This window comes from Dermacentor andersoni, chromosome 7, assembly GCF_023375885.2.
Source record: "Dermacentor andersoni chromosome 7, qqDerAnde1_hic_scaffold, whole genome shotgun sequence".
NCBI classification, from domain to species: domain Eukaryota; kingdom Metazoa; phylum Arthropoda; class Arachnida; order Ixodida; family Ixodidae; genus Dermacentor; species Dermacentor andersoni.
The window spans coordinates 149,616,666-149,639,762 of record NC_092820.1 but is presented as its reverse complement, the minus strand read 5'-3'; the positions used below and the strand labels follow the sequence as shown (position 1 = coordinate 149,639,762).

Genomic DNA, 23,097 nt, shown 5'->3' with positions numbered 1-23,097 from the left:
ATACTGCAGGTAAGGAAAGCACGAAGTTGTGTGCGATTCGAGCTGGTAAATGTGACAGGCTGAACAACAGATAGTAGTACTATGAAAAGCTGGCCATTATTTTCTTCAGTGATTGCCACTTTAGCCACGTGCCCATAATGCACTTACAGCACTGGCTATCACACCAAAAAATGGGAAATTTCAGAAATATTTGTAGAGCATAAACCTCCAAGGATCAGGGAAAACAACAAATAAAGTTGCCAGAACAGTTAGGTGAAATAACAGCTACAACTTCTGCTGCTGTAAATTAGCATACATCAGTACATATGCAAGTCCGTTACACAGTCGTGATACGATAAGTGATATATGCAGATGAGTAATAAGACTGCTGTGTTTTCCAAAACTTAAGCACCTCTGGAACCTAAGCACCTTTGCCCTTCTGGGAAGAAAAGGCACCGGAAGGAAAATATTGTGCATGAATGTAGAGCTTAAATGACAAAGTCTAAAGCTAGGCAGTTTCCGTGGTCAATTTTTGCAGCCAGATAAAAATTTAATTGGTCCCCGAGGACTTCTAAACGTTTGACTTCGCTTTGTTTAGCTATTGGAACATGTCTCTGAAGCAATGCTAACACATAAAGAGCAGCGCAGTTATGTTTGCAAAAGTGTGCTTACTAGGCCTCAGCCAACATTGAGATAAAGTCTAAGAAAAGCTACTTTGCAACCAGCTTTGGATAAAACTTAATACTGTGTATCAAATGAGAGTGCAAGTGACTACTGTGAGGAAGCAAAGTTATGGTAAGCAGGTTATTTACCTAGCCAACCATAACTTGTTCTCACATTGAGAATGATTCTGGACTGTCTACTTTCACTTTTTGCACAAAGAATAATATATAGTGGATAACCAAAAGCAAGAAGAAATGTTAAAATGTAATAATTTGATAAGTATAGGCAACAGCGATATTGAATATGTCTTTTTGTTCAATGAGCTCGAGAAGAATAAGAAGCCAACCGCCAGCAAGTGAGAGCGCTGGCTCCTGGAGAAGAAGACAAAGTGAAAAGGACTGTATTCAAGATAAGTCCCGCAAATAGTGTAAATACAGCTGTGTTTCATCCTAGGCGGTGACCATTACTTCAATAGCACAATGATGTTTTAACAGAAATGCACAGAAAGACATTTGTTTATTTTGTTTTATTTTCCTTTTCAATAGTAAGGTTTCCGTTGCCAGAGTAGACGCATTTGTCACCGACAGGTGGCACTTGGTAGCATGCTTGGGTGGGAGCAAACACAGGGAAACTACGCTAGAGCGTAGGGAGCCTTCCTGCACACACCCATGCTCAAGCGCTGTTATACGGTGGTGACATTTCCAAATGTCCTGCCGCTATTTCCCCCCCAAGTTTGGCAGACCGCCATTTTCATTACCAATTCAGTTGGAAGGCCCGTTGCATTGCTACCTGTTATGCATTGGCATATACCATTATTAAGAATGCAATTAACTTTAATTTCTTTTTATTTATACTGCAATGCATGGAGCAACCTGAATATGCCTTCAACCTATTTGTCGCGTTTTTCTTGTATTTGAACGCCATGGACTTCATTTCTTTACATTTGCATGTCGCACAGAACGCTGAAAGCAACGAGTTCTGCAGCATGGTGGCACATGCTTGGTTAGCATCACCTCGCATAAAGAATGTGAAGTGCATTAAACCCTGTTCTTGCTCAAGCTTCTGCACGTAAAATAAATGCGTTCTTGAAGTGTTCAGTAATAAGGAATGTCCTACAAGTCTGTGTAACTATACATTAAACATGTGTTTACAGTTTACATATGCTGTATCTTTTTTGGTGACTGTACGATTATTCAAGAAAAATGGTTACCTGCATCATGGGACCAATGACCACAAGTTCCGTGACTTATCTTGGTCATGGTCTGGGCAGACTCTTGGTGGACCATCATTTTGAATCTCAGAAATAGCTAAATTTTGCTGAAAGCTTAGCCCAGCATTAAGCAGGCGGCAGCATGCACCTTTTCAAATGCTGGCCACTACCCTGGAACATTGTGCAGGCCTCCGTACGAAGGCTCCCTAAGCTACAGTGCTCACACAACTGTCAGTTCCAATGGGAAAAGCAACAAATGATCATCACTATCAACAACAACAAGCTACTGGCCCAACTGAAGTAAATGTAAATGTAAAGTAAACATAAATTTTCTGACAATAAAATTTTTTGTTCTAAAAAAATATGCTCTTTCTGTGCTATATTTATGGGAAAAACATTGTGCTACTACACCGTTATTACAGTTTCAAAAAATTATTGAATATTTATTTTCTCTGGTGCATCTGGATCACCCTGCATTTTTCATACAAAAGCTGATATTTCTTTAACTGCCTCAAATGCAAGCATCGGTCATAACTTTGATCATGTGAAGGAAAGGGGAGAGGCAGTTCATGCATTTAGAGAGGCCCTGAACCACCCCTCGGGCTCGGTGAAATAACACAGTTTACAGATGGCATACGCTGCTGTGAATATCTCAGCCAAGTTTTGCAGTTATGCGTGACGCATGGAGCTTGCAAACGGAGCATGAAATCACCTTTCTCTCAAACGCTCTTTTCAACAGAAGGCCCTGTCCTCACCACCTTCTAGACACACTATTTCGTCATTCTCTTAGATGGCTGCTACTGGCCGATAGCTGACATTAAGCTGCGGTTGGTAACATGGCGTAAATACCGCAGCCGTCGTGGGGTACCGTCACGAGTCCACTGGTTAAACGCACTGTGACTTGCCGAGGACAACCACGTTTGGCTTATGTTTAGCACCTCATAGGCACCAAAATCGGAGGCCGTGTCGTCTACGTTAGCCTTCACAGTGCAAGGCATTGAAGAAGGAAAGGGAGCACAGCGGAGGCCGTGTTTAATTTCCAATAACTCCGCTTATGCTGAAAGCACTGAAGTACTTTTGCGGAGCAGTATTTCTGAAATAGCACATTTTCACTTCAAATGCCTTTCTCCACTTCAATAAAAAGTGGTTCAGGGCCTTTAAAGAGAGATCATCACTCCACATGTCGCACTGCTGGGAATGGTGGTACCAAGCAGCTCCTACAGGTTCTCAAGGACACAGCAAGTTTGTGTACTGATACAAGAGATTTGTGCTTAGGCTCTTATATGGCAAAATTAAAAGCAAGCGTTTTCTATGCCACCATATAACAAATTGCTAAAAACTGAAAATAACTTGCATGACTTAGTAGGCGTCCCTGGTATAGATGTAGTAGTGATGGCTGGAAAGCAAAACTGATGAACATCTCCACAGCAGGTCGGAATATGTCGCTCTTCTTTAAGTCCTTGCAGCTCTGCCAGCAGGCCTTAAGGCACTTGGACAAGAGGTCAGCATCAACGACCTTGACCTGCAGATAAACAAGCGCAAGTTTACAAGTAAGTAACCAGAGTCTATCATTTGAAAGTTGCACCAGGGGCTGGTGGGGTACAAGGGGGCAGGACTATGGATAAAACTTGACCCCCTGAGATTCTTTAATGCACATATTCAACCAAGTATGTTTTTTACAGGTACTTGGTAACATTGTTTAAAGACTCCCAACAAAACACAACACAATTCACATTCACAGTTAATTTCAACATTTATCACTGTCTCATAATAACTCCTAAAACCTTTATATATGATGTAAAAAGTACATATAAAATCTTTTTGTTCAATCTCAGCATGTAACAAATATATGTTTAAACGAATATTGGATATAATGAATGATCGGCAAATACAACATTTGTAGCAGATACCAGCTTGTAAAGATACATGCTTATAACGAATATCAGATACAACAAATTATCGGATATAGCAAAATATATATCAGCATGTGATGAACATATGCTTATAACGAATACAGTAGACGTCCGTTAACTCAACTCCGCTTAATTCAATTTTTCGGCTAATTCAATCCCCACCGAAGGCCCCGGCCGGCGCCCACGCATTTCTATGGGCCCAAACGTTCATTATTTCGATCCTAAAATTGGCATTTGCCGGATAAATTGAACTTGACCAGTCGGCACGCACCTGCCCGACACCTATGGTGACCCCAATAGCAACCCCTTTAGCAGCAGCATCTGTCTCGGCAGACCTTCGGGAACAGTGAATGTGATGAACGCATGTCACCACCCGTCAAAAGTGCCTCTTTTCCGCCCGCCCTAGGAAGATTTTCAAGCAATAACAGCAGCACACAATGCCTCATTACTGTATTTACCGGACTCTAACGCGCGCCTTTTGTTTTCCAAGGAAATTGCGGCGAAATTTGCCTGCGCCGTACAATCAGATACGAAACCAAAGCCACCTTCGCGACATTCGTACGCTTTACCGCATAACACGGCTGTATTGCGGCAAAGTTGACTAAAATTATGCGGCGCAGCTTACTTTAGGAAGCTGGCCGCCATTATAAAAAATCTGATGTACGTTGGATTTCTATTTTGTTTAAGAGCTTTAGTGTTATTTCTATGTTAGTTTTCTACTTTGGATACATAGAAAGTAGGCGCGCGTTTGATTCGGTGGCGTGTTACACTCTGGCAAATACTGTCATATGTATCTGTGGTGTGTCTTCGCGTTTTTTCTGCATCTTGTTTAATTCGACTCACCAGATAATTCGATCAGTTTCGTCGGTCCCGTCAGGGTCGAATTAGTGAATGTCGACTGTATCAGCTATAAAGCGGTATTACATGGAACTTCATTAAAGCAAGGTTCGAGTGCACTCCCTTTCCCTCGAGTACTATCATCTAATCTAGCAACAAACAAGAGGCTCAAAGCACATATGTCCCTGAGAATTGATGCCTTAGTCACAGCTCAGCACTCTTAAGACAACGTAAGCACCTAAAGCAGCCTGCACTTACTAGTGACAGGGCATGTGACACGGCCTTCAGAATGTGAAGGCATGACTTTTGCGAAGCTGTCTCCAAGGCTTCGATGGCTTCCGCGATCAGCTTGTTGCAGAGCTTGTCGGTGGAGAGAGCGATCTTGGAGACGCTCTCCCAAACGAGTTCCGTCACAGCGGCCGCAAATGCCACCCAGCGCGACTTGGCAACTCGGTCCTGGATGCTGCGGAGATGTAAGGACATGAAACGGCGAATGAGCTCGGCATAAACTGACAGAGAGTAAACAAGCTAAATGCAACAAAACTTGATGTTGAATGTTTGAAGCATTTCCACACCACTTCGGGTTTGCGGTGTACGTACATCCAAGAGTCGGGTCTAGAGATCGGCCTTGAGATGCTTCCTTTCTCAATTACTTCAAGGAGCAATGCTTCCACTTCATTCGTCTTCCGAGGAAAGCGTTTGAGGACCCAGCGAAGGAACCTCCAGTAAGGCACCGTTTCCACAGACACAACTGCCGATGCCTGAAAAATGTGCAGTGAAACCTCGTTAAAGGGACACAAAAGATAAACCTTAATCAGTTAAGACTGATAAATTACGAGGGCTATTCTTTTTTTCAAGGTCTGATCGGTTGCGAAATGAAAACCACAGTGAAAATACAATGACACTGTGCACAGATGTGTTGCGCAGTGCCTCTAGTATGCCTCTCGATCGTGTGAGGTTGCAGTTGGCAATTCTGAGCATGCAGTGAGCACATAAACATGCCTCGTAAACAATAGAGTCTCCTGCTAAGTGTGAAGTGCATGCTGTCATTCGATTTCTGCATGCTGAGGGGTGCAATGCAGCCAAAATTCATTGATGAATGAGTAATGTGTACGGTACAACTTTTATGAGCGACAGAAAAGTGCGGCAATGGTGCAGGAACTTTGAAGCAGGACACGCAGACATTCATGACACAGGCAGGCAGGGAAGGAAGCAAGTGTCAACCAATGATCTTGTTCAGTGAGTGGATCAGGTTATTCGAAAAAATTGTCGGTTCACAATTTCTGTGTTGAGTGTTTAGTTTTCCGAAATCCTGAGTGAGAGACTCCAGTACCACAAACTGTGCAAGATGGGTTCCCAAGATGCCGACCGACCATCACAAAGCACAGTTAATGGCTGCAGCCTTAACGTTTCTCCAGTGATATTATGACGAAGAAGAAGATATTTTTTAAAGAAAATCGTAACAGGGGATGAGACATGGGCCCGGAAACTGAAGAAACAAAAGAGCGATCCAAGCAGTGGGTGCATCCTGATTCCTCATAAGCGAAGAAGTTCAAGTAAATCTTCTTCAGAAAGTGTACGGCTACTGTGTTCTGGAATAGCAATGGTATTCTCTTGGTGGAATTTGTGGAACTTGGCACGACCATCACTGTAGCTTTGTACAACATGACTCTTGAACGTCTACGAAAGGCAATGAAGAATAAGCGACGAGGAATGTTGTCATCAGGCACTGTCGTTCTTCGTGACAATGCGCGGCTGTCCAGCGCAGCTGCAACAAACAACCTCCTACAGCGTCTTCGAAGTGTTTGATCACCCACCGTGCAGCCCGAGACTTGGCTCCCTCTGATTACCATCTCTTCGCTCACATGAAACACTGGCTAGGAGGACAGGAGTTTGACACAGACAACGGGCTGCATACCAGCACACAAAATTGGCTGAAAGCACAGCCAGCTGCCTTCTATGACGAGGGCATAGAGAAGTTGGTACCACACCACAACAAATGTTTTAATCGGAGCGGCGACTATGCAGAGAAGTAGCTGGAAAGTGTATCTAAATGTTCCAAATAAAATAGTTTCGATTTTCACTGTGGTTTTCATTTCGTGACCGATCGGGCCTTGAAAAAAACTACCCCTTGCATATTCTTTCAAAACTTATTTTCATTAATTCCATGGCAACAGGTTGATTATTAGAAAAAGAAAATTCAAATCGAAGTTCCACTTTTTTAATTTCACTCCAAAGCCCCAGTGCCAGTACGTCAATGTGACGTCCCAAATTTCGAAGTATTTTTTTTTCACATTTGGATAGTTGTGGCTCAACGTTACTGAAACTTGACAAGTTCTGTTTTTAGCTCTTGGAACACAATGCAGTCTATTTTTACCTGTAAAAGATTAACTACACCCGAGCGGATGTCTTGAAAATCTACAACATCACAGCAAGCTGGTGCGGAAACAACAGGGTGGCATTACGACCCATTATTTGTTTTTGCATCGCGTCTGACTTACCAAGTCTCATCTCACGGAACAATGGCTTTCTGGTAGTATTGTACGACGGCAATTTACTGATACAGCTGAGATAACATTACTCTTTAGTGCCCCTTAAAATAAACTATATTGCAGTAAAAATGCAAATTTATACAAAAGGAGAGAAAAAGACTAAAGAGATAAGAAACAGAAAGACTGGGAGGTTGACCATCAGATATCTCCAGTTGGCTTGGAGAAAGGAAAATCGGATAAAGAGATAGAGACAAAATAGAGGAAAACAAAAGTGAGACAAAGTGCTGTCAGACACGCAGAGTCACACACTCCATCTAGTGTCACACAATCTGTCACAGTGTCACCTAGTCACAGTCTGTCGCACAATTTGATATACTATCTTTCTTAAATAACACAAAGCCACACCTTTAATGCCTGGTGTCAGTTGACAACAGTGTGTCACACACAGAGTCACACACTCAAACATAATATCACACACTCTGTCAGAGTGTCACACAGTCCCACTATGTTGCACAATCTGATACAATCTTTCTTAAATAACACGGAGCAACACCTTTAATGCCTGGTGTCAATTCAGAACAGTGTCCAAGAATCATGATTTCTGAGAGTGGATAATTGTCCAGCTTTGTCTAGTGTGACGGATAGCACTGGATTGGCACAAAACTTCACATCCAATCATGGTAAACAAATTTGCATGCCATAAATAATCAGTTCAAGCACTAACACATTCGGAAAATTTGTTGTAGCTAAAAGTGAGTGTTATGAAGCCAATTATGTCTCTCTTGGCCATAAAAGCAAATACAGTAAAAAGGAGTATAAGAAATGTCAGAACATAAGAAATGCCGTAACAGAAATAAATCTTGAACAGTTAAACCTCAACATAACAAACTTCAATATAATGAAGTTTTCAATATAACAAAGTATTGAACTTTTTCAGACTTCTTGTCCATAGAACATCATGTATTTTGAACCTAAATATAATGAAGTGTGTTTATAAGGAAATTACACTGCTGCCACGAAGGAATACAGAGACAATAAATGGAAACTTCTGCAGACGCAGATGGTCAAATGGTTGAATTACATGTGGCTGCTTGCAAACACACCTCTCAAATTGTGTGCCGAGCTGCCAATAATGACTGAAGAAGCGGAGCAGCATCATGTTCCGTATAGAGTCCATATCATAAGAAGCCAACAAACATTGACACCAAGGACAACATAGGGGAAATACTTGTGCTTAATAAATGAAATAAAGAAACGATAAATGAATGGAAATAAAAGTGGATGAACAAACAACTTTCCGCAGGTGGGGAACGATCCCACAACCTTTGCATAGAGTCCATAGAGTCAATAGAGTCCATAGAGTCCATAGAGTTGAATAGAGTCCGTGTGTTATAATATCCTATCACACCCTACATGCTTTAAATGTGAGAGAAAGCATGCTGGAGTGAGCATGCTGAATGAGCGCCGTCTTCATGTGCGAGCAAGGAGAAAGAGACAGAAGGAAGCTAGCTAGTGGTAATCCGTGAAGGCAGGGGGAGGGGGAGGCAGGTTGGCAAGCATCTCCTTTTCAGACATGGCCATGGATGAGCGCATACGCAGCTGTCGCGCCCTGATTTAGAGGTAATCTGTCACCTGTGCAAAGAATGGGCGAGCTGAGATGGCGAGGCATCGTGCGCTGTGTTCCCGCGCACTGAGTGCTGTCGGTTGCATATCTCGAGTTACAGGGACTCGTTGAAGCGAGGCAGCCACAACGTTTGCTTCCCGCTGTCGGCGTTTTTCATGATAGCGTCATCCAACTGCCAGCGACACTATCAGCCGTTGGGGCGAAATGGATGCAAAAACATGACCAGCTTCGCTTTATACTGCCAATGTGAAGATACTGTCGACACGGCATGAAACCGTCTCGTTCATCACCAACTCTCAAATTCAACAATTTTCTTTTCTCATTGAAATTCCCTTCTCCCGATTGCCCAATTATTCACAAAATTCTGCAACCCTTTCCGCATAAGAAAAATCCATTGGTGACTGTACTTCCTTGCACTAAAGATTGAATTTCGACATAACAAAATTTTAATGTAACGAAGCCAATTGTCAACTTTGCCGACTTCAATATATTGAGGTTTAAGTGTATCAGAAATAAGCAGAAATGTAAACTCACAGTTGATTGTATGAGCTTCTCTCTACAAGTCTCGAGGCCCTCATTGATGAACTGGTAGGAAAGCGAGTTGAACTCACGCTCGCCGGCGAGAATATTCAAGAACTGGTAGTGCACCTGGGTTTCTTCAAAGTCATCCAACTGCCAAGAGAATGGAGAAGAAAACACAAAATTTCAATGGCTTCGAGATTTGCATTGCAAAGACGAAGACAAATCAAAGATACGAAAATCATGGCCATTTCCATGAAAGTCTGCACCATTCTTAAAAATAAACAAGGCTCAGCCCATGCATAACCTGTGCCAGCACTTCAAGCAGGCCTGTTTAAGAAAAATATTATTATTTTTAAATACACAGCTTGAAAAAGTACTCGAAACATGCAGTATTGCAATAAACAGGCAAGCGGCCTGAAATGACAAGGAACAACTTGGGTGCATAGCATGCAAAACACACACTAAAACGAATGACGGAGTAATCGACAAGTCATGTCATTATCACGGTGGTAACATTACACTACTAACATCGATAACAATTAGCTTGAACCAGAACAGCAATGCTGTTCTTTTTTTTTAGCCTTTAGGAATTTACAAACAGCATTTTCCCATCACAGACCCTTATTTGACACAAGCAAGCATGCTTTCCGCACATATCAATTATGCAGAGGGCTATGTATTCGCTGTAAAGCTTCTCATCACATAATTGGGCTCTGCCCTCGCCATATGCCTACACCACCTGAAAGCTTGACAATACCATAAGGGGCGTGCAGTAGAAAAACCCGAAAAAAATTTCACGCAGTCCGTGCATATAGTATCAGGCAGCTACTTAATCACTGCACAACTACGATTATTCGGGCTGAAAATGTAACATATTACCGAGTCACCGTCAAGCGCAGCATAGCTTTAGGTTTACCATCTTGAAAGCTATACGGAATTCGTGCGACAATTACCTTTTCTTCGATGACTACGCTTATACAGAATAGCTGCCCAATACGAACTCTTACTACGGAGGCACAGTTCTGGCATCCAAAGCTACACATGGTGCTCCCGAGTCAAAGGTATTGAAGTACAGGCTTACACTGTTGATCGAAAGAAAGGCGAGCTTGTAGATGTACTCGTGCATCTCCTCGGCACGCGGTACGAGTAGCAAGAGCAGCTCCTCTTGCAAAGAAGCTGAAAATGCAATAATGAAGAAGAAGAGGCATTACAACACAAAACTACCTACCATGATGTTGAGATCCTTCAGTGACACTTTCTTGTGACCGGTACAGACTTTGGTAACCAATGCAAACACAAAAAATGAGGAAACAAACGAAAGAGGGACTAATCATAGGGACATGCGTGGTAAGACAAAAAAAATAATGCAATTTGTTATGCGATAGTAGACAGCACAGGAAGTGAAGACACGCAGAAACAATGCAAATTTACAAGGTGCCGAGGTGCGAGTTCTTTCTTTCTGCCTACCATTTTCTGTTCCGTTTGTCGTCGCAGGCTACGCTGTACCCACTAGGCGCAGCGTTACACCCTTCTGCAATTTGTTTTTGTCACGAGCAGCGTGGACTGCGGATGTGCGAAAAAGTACACGCCAGCCAAACAGGACGCCGTCTAAATGAGAGACTCCGCAAGCCCTGTCATAACGTCATAAATGCTGTGAATGTGCATTTAGGCGTACGCTGCAAGGAGTGCCACTGGAATTCGACAAGTGTGCCTTTATGGCAAAAAATAGTCATCCCTTGACTCACGAAATCATTGAAGCCAATCTTCTAATGAAACAACAGGATCACTACGCTACTGCAGCATCCGTATTGCTAACAAGGAAATCCCATTTCTATTGCAATAGCCTTCACCGTGAGTATTTCGAGCGCTCAATTATAGGTATCTGTTGACTGCTGCATGTTTCCTTCATTTCTTTATGCACATCACCACGCTTATTTATCTGTATATATAGGCCAACTTCAATACAAAGAAGTAAACCTAAAATGTTTCTTGCCGACATCAACATGTACCGAACATATGCTTACAATGAATATCACTTTAACTGTGTCTATCGCAAAAGTAAGACAGTTGTCTAGCAGGACTGCATATCATCTCTTCTCTGTGCTTTTTTTCCGCGTCTGTATTCTTAGTGCCATCCAGTTGAAAAAAAATTAGGTTGAGGAGCAGAAGCAATGGCATAAACAAACAATGGCATAAAATGACGACTCACAGTCACCATTCACTGGCTTGGCTTCGTGGTAGATTGCGATGAGCAACTGCGCAGCCCTAAGCGAGTGGTGTCGTGCGAGGTAAGGCCTCGTGCCAGAGGCACTCAGGATCTCTATGCTCCCTTCGAGAAGCTTGTCCCACGTGACGTCGCCGCACAACAGCCTTGCATCGTGGAACAGCACCGCCATTCTGGCGAGCCGGCACACGCAGGTCATGTTTGCCATAGAGCTGGGGCCTGGAGATGGGGCAGAACAGAATAGCGGCATATGGAGCAGCGGGCTTGAGACAAACCAAGGAATAAAACGGTACTGGAACAACGAAAGATGAACAAAGAAGGGGGCATGAACGGACGGAGCGCTGGCGTGCGTGTGTGCCGTTTTATTGCGACAGCAATTATACGGACACTTCAGGTGCATTTCTGCCGTAGCCGTGATGTTCCGTATAAAATCCAAGGGTGATAAAACATCGTCGCCGCATGCCGTATGTGAGAGTGAAAGCGGGCGAGGGTGAGCTAACGAGGCAGCTCAATCTCTCGATCGCAGTGGAGGAAAACGGAATGCAAGGGCACTGTCTTCCGTGGCGCGCAACACATTGGGGGAAGGGGAGAGGAGGCGTTCTACTTCGGCGGCTTCTGTGTGTGGCCCGGATATGCGGGCCCTGTCTGCCTTATCTCGAAAGCGATCTGCGATGAGTACAGAGTCTAGGTGCGCCGGGAGCCCATAGCGTCCTGCGCACTGTGTTCTCACCACTTAATTCAAGTTAAAGCTAAAGGCAGCACGAAGGTCAATTCACTCGCTGCTGCTGCCGCTCTTCCTCACGCTAGCGTTTTGACAGCGAGCATCCGCGCTCATCGAGTGAGATGTGTTTATGTTTGCCTGTGTGCTCGTGACACCATGCTAGTTAATTTTGTTAGTAAGCAAATGTTTACAAGTTTATACCACTGATAAATCTGCTATCCTTACTTCGAATAGCTGTCTACTAACTTGCTATCGAAATGGATGCTTTGCCTTTCAGACGGAATTGCAACATTTTTTTTTTTCATTCTGACACACGTCAAACCTGTATTACTTAAACACACGTCATCCACACATCAGCGCTAATTAAAATCTCTCCTTTATTCTTTGTCGTCCCTGTGCTGTTCTCTCTAAGTACATATACAGTCGACTCTCGTTACAGCGGACCCTGATAATCCGTCAAAAAACGTATGTTTTATCCGAAGTCCGTAATATACGAAACACCTCACTTCCGAAACTTTCCTTGCAATGTCTAACAACTTTATTGCAAAGATTAAACGACAAACGTCCAAAGTAAAAAACAAGAAAAGTCACAGTTTCGCCCAAAAGGCAAAGCATCCAGTGCGATAGCAAATTACGCAAGATAAGCATAGGTCAATTCGCAGCGAGCGAATTGACCTTTGTGCTGTCTCTCGGTTCAATGTGAACTAAACGTCAAAAGCCCAATGCATACGAAGCTACCACCACTGGGTGCACTTAGTCCACATCACACTGCAGATCGCTTTGAAGATGAGGCCCCTGCGGGCGCACACTTTTTCCACATCGCAGATAGCTTTCAAGATACGGTGGCCGTGCCATAAGCAGTAGCCGCCGAAGTCAAACCCTATCTCTCCCCTCCCCCCTCCCCCATGCCTCGCGCGTGAAAGAAGATGATGCGCATCCTTCCTCCCTCGCATGCGCGATATTGAGCCCTGATCGTCGGCTGACCCTCGCAAGTCAGTTGTCAGCCTGTGCCTCCCACAATGTCACCCTATTTGTTCCAATAAAAGATTCTGTAAGGTGCACATAATAGTCACACTGAGGGGATAATCACAAATGTTTAAAAGGTCATAAAAGGAGCAGCTAAATACAGTTCGACCAACTGGTATTGCAAAGCAGCATCAGGTGCACATGTGTGTTCATTATAATTTGTTACACACTGCAAAAGCAGATGCAGAAGTTCCTGCAATTAAGGTTGCAAGACAAGCTCTCACAGTAGGCAACCGAATACAAACAGCATAAAGATTTTTAAAGATGTGCACCAGTAAAACCATATTATTGCAAAAATAACTGGACACGAGAAATACTACCTTCATTATATCCGATATTCGTTATAAGCAAATATGCATCTTGCTGATATTAGCAAGAAACAGTTCATGTTTACTTTATTATATCCAAGAAATCGTTTTATTCGTGTTTGTCATGTTGAGGTTAAACTGAATAACCAGAGTTATACAAAAGCCACAACCTTGCATGCACATCCGGAATTCGCAGCTTCCAGCTGCTCCTGCTGAGTATTTGACCTTTCTTTTTCTACTAAAATATAAAGTTTAAGCTGTGAGTGAGAAAATGTTCACTTCGCTGTAGCCAATATTGTCTCGGCTCTTGCATTTTCTATTCTTTTACAGGAATACTGAATGAAATAAAGCACAGCAACCATATCTCAAACTTCGTTATATCCAAACATTCATTACATCTGTGTTCGTTATATAAAGATTCAACTGTTGTTTTAAGAGATGTCCATTGCAACCTACAGTCATCTCGTGCATCTGTTCAATAGATATCAGAGGCAGCAAATGTCTTGGTACACAAGTTGGATAGGAACCAGTTTTGCCATAAGGGTAAAGCAATGAATGCAATAGCAACGTTTTAGAATATTACGCGAGGTGTAAGACTCGTAGCTGTAGTGGCAATATGAATACAAGCAAACGTAATCCGACTGAGTAAAAACGAGCTGTTGTGCTAGGAGCCCTCTATCTCAATCCTGTCATCGTACAATTTCATTTATGTTTATTAATTACAGCCAACGTCTTTCTTAGCGACTTTACCACCACTTTACCATAACGAGCATGTTTCAAACCTCTTTCCTGGGCCGATCCCGGAGGTAGCGCACAGCCGTGCCAATAAAATTACATCATTTTCAGGTTTGAGCTCTGTTATTGTATTGCACTTTTAATATTTAAGTCTGAGAAGATTTAAGATAAGAGGCATGCGCTGTTGGTGTTTTGTTTCATGACAGTTGTTTGTGAGCTGCCATTTTCAATATCCTGAATCATTTTGTCCAGAATGTAAGACCTGGTATCAGCAACTTTAGTGATTGAATGGTGTGGCAATGTAACCCGCACATACCGCATGTCATGCAGCATGGCATGGCAGATAGCATACATATACCTAAATATGTGTGGTACCTCACAGCAATGGCGACGACAACGGCGAAAATTTGCTTGGAGTCTCCATGTAATTGCTATCGCAACAAAAAAAAGTAAAGAAATACCCTCCAACAACATGCAGTACATTTACCCCGAAGCCATGTCCACCCCCCATAGAAGAGTGCAGCCCGCCAAAGACGAAAGCTCTGGTGAAGAGTGTGGGCCAGTCAGGAAAACTTGGCGTGCAAGCCTCCTCGCTGGAGCACCGTTCAAGCTGTGCCACTTACAACTGGCTTCGATAAGGTCCTTAACTGAGTGCGCCAGAAAGCTGGTCACATCCGCCGGCCGAAGACCCGCTTCTGCAGAGTCCTCGGTCAGCAGGAGTTCTCGCAGTGCCGACACCGTCACCTTCCACTGAGCCGAGCCTCTCATTATGACCTCTTTCCTCTCGAAGAGACCCAGGAATGCCGAGAGCTGATGGTAGTTCACTTTCGTCTGAAACAAATAAAAAACCGCATGCTTCATATATGAAGAGGACAAGCATACCGAGCCAAATGCTTATTTATATCATGCAAGAGCTGACCAGAATTGTGGTCAGCGCCTTATTAGTGAGGGTGCTTGCATAATGGACAAGAGTAAACTTATGTGCAAAACTCGTGCTTTTGCTTGTGTCGTCTGCTAGGTCATCACAAACACAATACATACCTGACAACCCGTGAACATGAAAATTTGTACCCACCCACTCACCTACACACCCACCCATGAGGAAGGATAAGTGAATAGCTCGCATTTCAATACATAGCCTTGAGCACACACTTTTTACGATACATACACACTCCACTGATGATGATTTTCTTTTAGATGAAGCACACAAGTAGCAGTAAACACAGAGGAGCAGCGACTGACGTCATTGTTTTTATATGAAAGTGACTTTTCCAGTGACTTTGCTGTTGCTGATACTGCCTGCTTTAGGAACTTCTCTTAATACGTTTGCTCAAAACAAATACTCTGGTACATACATGGAAGCTTGCACTAGTACAAGAAGGCAACGTAGATGCAATTGCAATTTCCTTTTTTTCCCCCTTTTTTTCTTTCAGCATGCATTTCCTTAATCTTCCATTGTGCTGCCCCATCTTTCCGCATCTTTAAAGCTTTCTCGCGAATAGAATTTGTTTTTCATAAAACCTATCGCAGCATTTGTAAGATCAGAGAGCCAACCCAAATTAGTAAACCTTGCAGAAAATTCTGGAGCGTTAGCAGGTGTGAGTGTAGCACCCATTGCTCTTACCTACAATTAATGCTCATGCTTACTGCTTCACTGTCCTATGCTCACAGCAGATGTGCATGAGCATTGTTTACATTTAATTTTCGACGCTTTACGTATAACCTCACATACATGCATCAGGAAGCAAAAATCATACATTAAAAAATTTGGAAGATTGGAATACAGGAACAAACACTGAGGAGTGTTAAGGGTGGGCAAGGGCTGCAGCATTAGTGTTTGTAGCAACAGCGTAGCAGACGAAAATCACTAAGACGCAAGCTTTCTGTGCACATGGATACTTTTACCTATCTTGCAGGCGCATGCTCCATCCACACAACACTGACTGCCCAGCTAGTCCCGCCGAAAGTGACGACCTCATCAAGAAAAAAATCAGCAGAATGCATCACACGGAGGACAAAGCATCTTTCAATAAGCGCAGCCCAGAAATTTACGTTAGACTTGTAGGGCGCCTGCTGCACTTACCGGATCGAGCAGCCGCAGGCAGACGACCAACAGGTAGCACTGAGCAGCTGCCCGTAACACCGGCTCCTGGAACCGCTGTATGTCAAGAATCACTGCCCTGCAAGGTCAACATGGCCTACTAGAACCTGACAACTAAGTGCGCAAGTTACTGAAGCACGAGGAGTGACGCACCCAACACTGACTAGAGCAGAGTCACCCAGCACGGGCTGCTTCTTGAGGCCGAGCAGGGCGTAGCTGATGTACATGAGGGAGACACCATTCCAGGATTGCTTCGACACGGCTGCAAACAGCTTTTCGAGGTAGCCTCCTGCATTGCGTTAAAGGAAGCCAACAGCATGAGCCTGCGCCAATTGGCAGGGCTCTAAGTGTAGCAATCCTTTTTGACCAGCAACAACCATCTTAAAAACCCACAAACAACGAAGTCGGGAAGAATGCGAAGAAAATGAACATTTTTTTGCTTGAGCTAAGCTGTACGAATTCTACACGAGAAGAAATAGGAGAAAGAAATGGTATAACAATCGCTGCCACAGCTCAATCAGTGGAGCAGTGCACGCATCACATCTTAGAAGTACAAAATGCTGGGCGAGTTGGTATTCCATTACTGATGAAGAATCTCTTGTGTCCCTCGTGGATCATGCCATTGTTTGTCAAAAGATCATATGCAGATTGTGGGTGCGCATCCAGCCAGTGGTTTGCTGTCTGTCCTTCCACTTTTATTTCATTTTCCTTTATCAGTAACACAAGCAAAAACTTTTATTTAGTGGCTTTTTCCAAATTGTTCGACAGTTGAGTCTTTACAACAGCACATTTCCTCTTTTCTTCTCATGGCTTTCGTCAATCTTAAAGGGCAGCTCCAGAATTATTTTAAGCATACTAGGACATTGTCATCTTAAAATGGCATTGACAGTCCTGTCACCGGTAAGGTGGTTCGATTTACTCTGAAATTCATCAATAATTTTATATAACCAATAACTGAGATACCGAAACCGAAACGGGTAGCTACTTCGTGTGATGTCACAATGAGTTGATGGCGTCAGATCCTACACTACCATAATGTAAACAGGTAGAATGCGTGCTAAACGTGAAGTACAGGTGAGGCTAACGCCAAAGAAGCGAAGCTGATGATGCCTCCTGATGACACAGGGAGCTTTTACAGATCATCCGAACTATACAGCAGTGACTTCAGTGATGATTTCAGCGACAGTGGCGGTGTAGTCTCCGACGTCACAAACACAGGGCAGACAGTAAAAAGTCATAAGTCGGGAACACACAACCAATCTTTAAAATTCATTTTCAGGAGAACTATATGACTCACAGCCATATTGTTTGGCACAGATAATCAGAATACAATGGAGAATGTATATTCAAAATTTTATTGAGATCAGTGGGCATCGAAAAATCACCGGAGTTGATCTTAAAGGACTGCTATAGAGATATAATTAAGGTAAACTAAATTGGTAGTTTCTTAGAGAAGTAGTATCGTATCCAATTCTTGGTTCTATAGTAAGTTCCCCCATGAACACCTGCATTCTTAGCCAGACAGCGTTTACAGATCTGTATGCTATTTTATAGAAAGAACTAGGATGATTCAGGCAGTCGCTTTCATCGTCTGTCCCTTTACCCTCTGTACACTTCTGGAATACAGCACAGGTCAGTCCTTTGCAAGTGAGAAGCACAAGTTCAGCAGGCAGGACAGAACATTGAAAAGGCGAAGACAAGGTTCTACAAAGTGCTCAAGTTCACTACACAAGTTCCAACTCACATGCCGGTGTGTAAGGGCAAAAGAGAAAGAATAAAGCGCACAAAATGGCACCCATCAAATCATGCGATATGAGCTTCCAGATTACGTTTTACTGTGATATGTGGCTGGGTAAGTCAGGAAGGTCACAAAAGTTAAAAGTTGGTGACAACCACATTTTAAAGTTTCTGGCATCTGCTTTCTTTGACTTCTGATATATATTTCGAAAGAGTCCGCTTGGGTCCGTTAATCACTGAAATCATCAATCAGTTAAAATCAATTAAAAGGAACAATGTGCTGTATTTAGAGGTAAGTAGAGTCAACCTTAAAAGCCCAAAGAGTCACTCTAAAAGCTTTATAATAACTACGTGCTGTCAGTCTACGTACCAAATTTGTCAGTGGTTGACAGCAAGTCTTGACAGTGTTTAAAGAAAACTTCAAGACTTTCTGACAGACGAGCCGGGGAACCAAGAGGATCGGTATCTTCCCTTGAAAGAAAGAAAAAAAATGAGAATGAGACGGGACAACTTTGAGAAATGTGCCACAGGTACCATTCGCTAATGACTGCCACAGTAGTTGCTTATTACAGCAATACTCCAAAACACAATTATCATAATATAAACAAATTTATAAAAATATAACTAAAGGCACTAAAGAAAATAAACAAGATTTTTCACTGTGCAATCACTTTCAAAAAAAGATCTGCATACTACTACATTCTGACAGCAAGTCCACAGAACACTTGAGTCAGAAATGTTAATCTCTAAATTAGTGCAAGGTTGTAAGCTTCTTAGTGCTCACGGTATACCACATTGAAATCCCCCATTTAAATCTGCTGCTTCATGAGGTGAAAGGATTGACTTGATAAAGTATAAGCACTTTAGGTTATACACACCTAGCAAAGATGGCACAGTCATTCAAAGAGTGTATGAGAGGACCCAGGACAAACTGCAAAAACAAGAAGAGTGAGGAAGGTGCCGCCAAAGTACTCGCATTATGCTTTGCGTGCTAAACTCCGCGACATTTAAAACCATCCACACCTTTTCCATGTCGCTGTCAAACATGAGCTTCACTAAAGCTGGCGAGCTAGTAAACTTGGAAATTGCCCACTTGACCACGGTCCGGCTCTCGTGTGTCAGCATCCGGTTGAACACCAGTAGTAGCCAGGAGATGTGGACTTTCGGGGAGGCCTCCATGCGCTCCAAGAAAGACGCAAACTTTGCCAGCATTGGTTTCACAACGTGGGGCTGAAATGGGGCAGCACTACTACTGTTCATCGATCCCACTGACAGTACTTCCTACATTGCGCTCACTGGCACGTTGCATGCGAGAAAATGTGAGTTGCCATCCACTTATGGGCTTGGTACTGCAGATATAGTGGACTCAACCCCATCAAGGGGGGCATGGTAGGGTAAACTGGTCACCCTGGTTTCAGTGTTCTGTATTACAGGCTATAGTATATGCTAACCCAAAATTTTGTGTGACGAATGGGTATGCCCTTTGACTAAATTTGCAGTAGACTGCCGCTCCCAGATCTCCAGTATTTTCAGTAATTATGTGCCAAATTTTAGATGAAGTTTCAGATTTCAATGTGCCTTTTCTTAGAAACTGATGACAGGATGACCACATAAAATTTTAATAATTTCATATTTTACTGTCGTCTCATCGAACCTCAAACGATAGCTTGTGCTAGCAGCATTCAAGAAAAATGCATTTCTCACACTTGTCATGACTTATAAGAAGGAAATTTAATAATCTGTTCTCTTTTTCACCATTGTAAAGAATGTTTTAATATTGTAGGTTTATACTGTTGACAATACAATGTATTAAAGTCATAAAAGTTTCCCAATGCATAATTACTTTGCACATTGCTCACAAGCAAGAGCATATATGAAATCTGCTGCAATAACATGACCTCACAAGCAAAGTTATAAAATGGCTTGCTGGCACTTCAACACAATAAAACCATCACAGGTGTATGACGAGGGAAGGGTAAAGCTTGAACTTTAAACAAGACAACCAACCTGCTATGAGTGTTCAGTTAGTGCCAAGGTACAGTAAAGAGAAAAATAAGAAGAGCTGTTTTAATAAATTACCTTTTTACACAATATGGCAAATGAAATAACCCTATCCTTTATTGTTTTTTTGCTGAATGACTATCTTTATGTTGACTAGAATTGTTTAATTACTGAAATAATTGTACTTGCATAATTATTTAATGATTCATTGTGCTACTGCTCATATTTTATTGTAACTGGTTTTTATTTGCTTTTTTTCTGTTTAGTAGTTTTCCATTTCATATAACATATCATAGGAAGTCTCCGTACAGTGTTTTCACTATGGGATTTCCTTCTGTACAATACCATACCCAACTTTGCATATGCTTTTTATCAGAATAAGCTTCAAACTTCTAGAATATCAGAAATGATGCAAAAACAAAAGAAAAGTGACAATGCTGCCTTGAAGTTCACGCGCCAACGAGCTAGGACATCCATGAATTCTGATACCCTATGCTCAGGCCAAGTTATATTTTTATAGATAAACTTTGTATTTAAAAGGAGTAGTTGTATTTAACAAATTAACATTTAACAGCGTGTAACGATTAACACTGTATCTAAAGACTGAACTTAGCAAGTTTCGAGAACTTTCACAACGCCACAATGGCCCAAATAGAAGAGAATACTTCTAAATCCATGATGTCAAGCTAACACACCGGCAAAAAATGCAACTTTCACCCTCATTTCATCTTTTAGTAAACAATCTATCACTATGAAATAAGAAGAAAAAAAAAGCATAAGTTTTGAAAGAATTATTGAACAGCCTGAAGCGATTTAGTATTTTACTTCAGTGTCCCATTAAAGCAACGCCAAAGAGAACTATTAGGTTGATTTATAATGATATTCCACCAAAACGTAAGCTGCATTCATCGAACGGAAAATGGTTAATTAGTAGTGAAAATAATTTACAGAAAACTTTCATTTTTTTTATTTCACACCAGAGCCTCAGTGCTGGCATGTCATTGTAACCTAATGAAGTATGACATAACGTCTTTTCTCATATTCAGGCCACCTTGGCGTAACAGTGGTTCTTAACAGTGGGAACCAGGACAAGTCCCATGGTTCCTTCACAATACTGAACTAGACCAGATGCTGCTGAAATGCACGACGACATTGTGGCGAGTTGGCGGGTGAACTTGGGGTTCTGTCACCACTTGCGGTTTGTTTAGGCGCCTTTTCCAGCTTATCAAATCTCCTTTCACAGTAAGAGTAGTCGTTTTGCTGTTTCAGGGACGTGATTTATTCGTACAGCTTAATCTTATATTCCCCCTCAGTGTATGCTCCCACTGTCCTCATAACGACAATCCCCCCATCTAGATACAAAGCTGTCATTCAAGTGTTTGTATATTTGTTTATAGTTCTCATGTACGTGCACTTGAACTCCTACAACTTGCGTGCTTACGTCATCTTTTCTATCCTAAGGAATGCAAAAAGGCGTGCAGCCCGTGACTTGATGACACAGATTGTGGCTGTGCGCCACTTGAAGTGAAGCCATACAAACCTGTTTTTCTTCAAGCACTTCCAAAACCAGAAAGAGTTCTTGCCACACACCCATTAGCTCGGCCGTTTCGTCCGGATTCCAGGAGAATACGAGACAAGAGAGGTCCAATTTCTCATCGCAGCATGCGTCCAATATGTGCTTCATGACGTACAAAGACCTCTTTCGTGCCAGGGAGTCGGGGTGCACAAGGCCGTGCTGCACGATCTGCCAGAACAAGTCGTCACAGACTGAGGCGCTCTCATTTTGGTTCAGAAGGATACTCTGTCGCAGGTACTGGGCAAGCCCGCACAAGATCGAGAATCCGCCGTGGCTCTTTTCCACCAGATATCCGCTGTCGTCCGCGCCGAAAAACGAACGCACAACCTCCAGGGCTCTCCTGACGAAGGACCGCAACTCGTCTTTTTGGAAAACTGCGAGTTCGGGCACGTACCTCGCGATTATGTGGGACACTATTGCGGGCTTGCCCACTTTCAGAGCGTCTAGCATTAGCTCGGACAAGCTTTCGAGACGCCCGCCTCTGCTGCCGATTCGAACCAACGCTTGACAACACTCGAAACATAGGTTTAGCAGCGGCAACGACGGGTCGATGATGTCGCTCAGAGCCGCAGTAATAAAGGCTTCGGCTGGGTTGGCGACGCCGTCGCACGCCGCCTTCAGTTCGTCCTCTCCGAGTCTGCTCGCGCATTCTAGAAGGTGCGACACGATGTCCGAGAGGCTCGTCGAAAACGCCTGACGCTGAGGGCTGAGGTTAGACCGGGGGTCACAGAGGAGAGCGGAGACGGCAGGTGTTACGGCCCGTACGAGACGGCGCAGGCCAGCAGCGTAAGGTCGCTGGGCGTCCAACAATACGCCTTCGTCGCGAAGGCAGGCGTCTTGGAGAACCAGCCTAGTCGTGCGAGACACGGAATCGACAAACCAGGTCGCCGAATCGCCGCCGCTGCCAGGGCCGCAGATCGAGTTTCGCCAACAGCTCGCGAGCTTTTCTAAAAGACCGAGCGCCCCGTCGGCGTTGTCACCGCAACAGCCGACGGAGATGAGTGCGAAATCTTCGAGCTCCATCCCGGAAGGACGCGACCGGGATCACTTGAGAGCAGTATACGGGGTCACTCCGACAGCTCTGTCCGTAAACAAGCACGGACTCACAAGTTGCACTCCTTACCACGTCTGTCCGGACGCATGCTTGTGCTTAAAAGTAAACCAAGGCGACTGGCAGCGCGCACTGCTGAGATTACAGCGCTTCAAACGGCCATTTGCAAAAAAAGCAGTTGCCTGCCGAGCGCCTAAAAGCTCTTAAATAACGCGTACGTCAACGCTTCGTTGAAGTGCCATCGAAGTGCCAATTCGAAAGCACGTGTCCCAAGCCAACCGAAACGATCATAAATAACGTTCATCATCATCATCAATATTTATGCAAAACAGAAAATTTATGCGTTATGTCGCCAAAAATATTCTCTATTGCATTAC

At 43.2% G+C, this 23,097-nt stretch overlaps 1 protein-coding gene across 1 annotated transcript; it reads right to left on the bottom strand.

The window, feature by feature from the left end:
* Nucleotides 1–2,135: 2,135 nt before the first annotated feature.
* LOC126534479 (uncharacterized) lies at nt 2,136–22,998 on the bottom strand. The gene is made up of 14 exons (XM_055072151.1): nt 21,634–22,998; nt 19,116–19,322; nt 18,971–19,023; nt 18,463–18,563; nt 16,509–16,644; nt 16,338–16,434; nt 14,878–15,085; nt 11,450–11,683; nt 10,322–10,416; nt 9,253–9,390; nt 5,203–5,363; nt 4,861–5,065; nt 3,207–3,374; nt 2,136–2,147 (listed from the first exon to the last, which is right to left on the bottom strand). The coding sequence occupies exons 1-14, from the start codon at nt 22,690–22,692 to the stop codon at nt 2,136–2,138; spliced, it is 2,874 nt and encodes a 957-aa protein (XP_054928126.1). The 5' UTR covers nt 22,693–22,998.
* Between the last annotated feature and the right edge of the window lie 99 nt (nt 22,999–23,097).

What these genes read in the sequence shown, in the direction of transcription:
- LOC126534479 (XM_055072151.1), bottom strand. Translation starts at nt 22,692, where the DNA reads ATGGAGCTCGAAGATTTCGCACTCATCTCCGTCGGCTGTTGCGGTGAC. An exon ending in AAGTGCTTGAAGAAAAACAG is followed by an intron (nt 19,323 to 21,633) that starts GTTTGTATGGCT and finishes GCCCCATTTCAG; the next exon opens with CCCCACGTTGTGAAACCAAT. An exon ending in TTGACAGCGACATGGAAAAG is followed by an intron (nt 19,024 to 19,115) that starts GTGTGGATGGTT and finishes TTGTTTTTGCAG; the next exon opens with TTTGTCCTGGGTCCTCTCAT.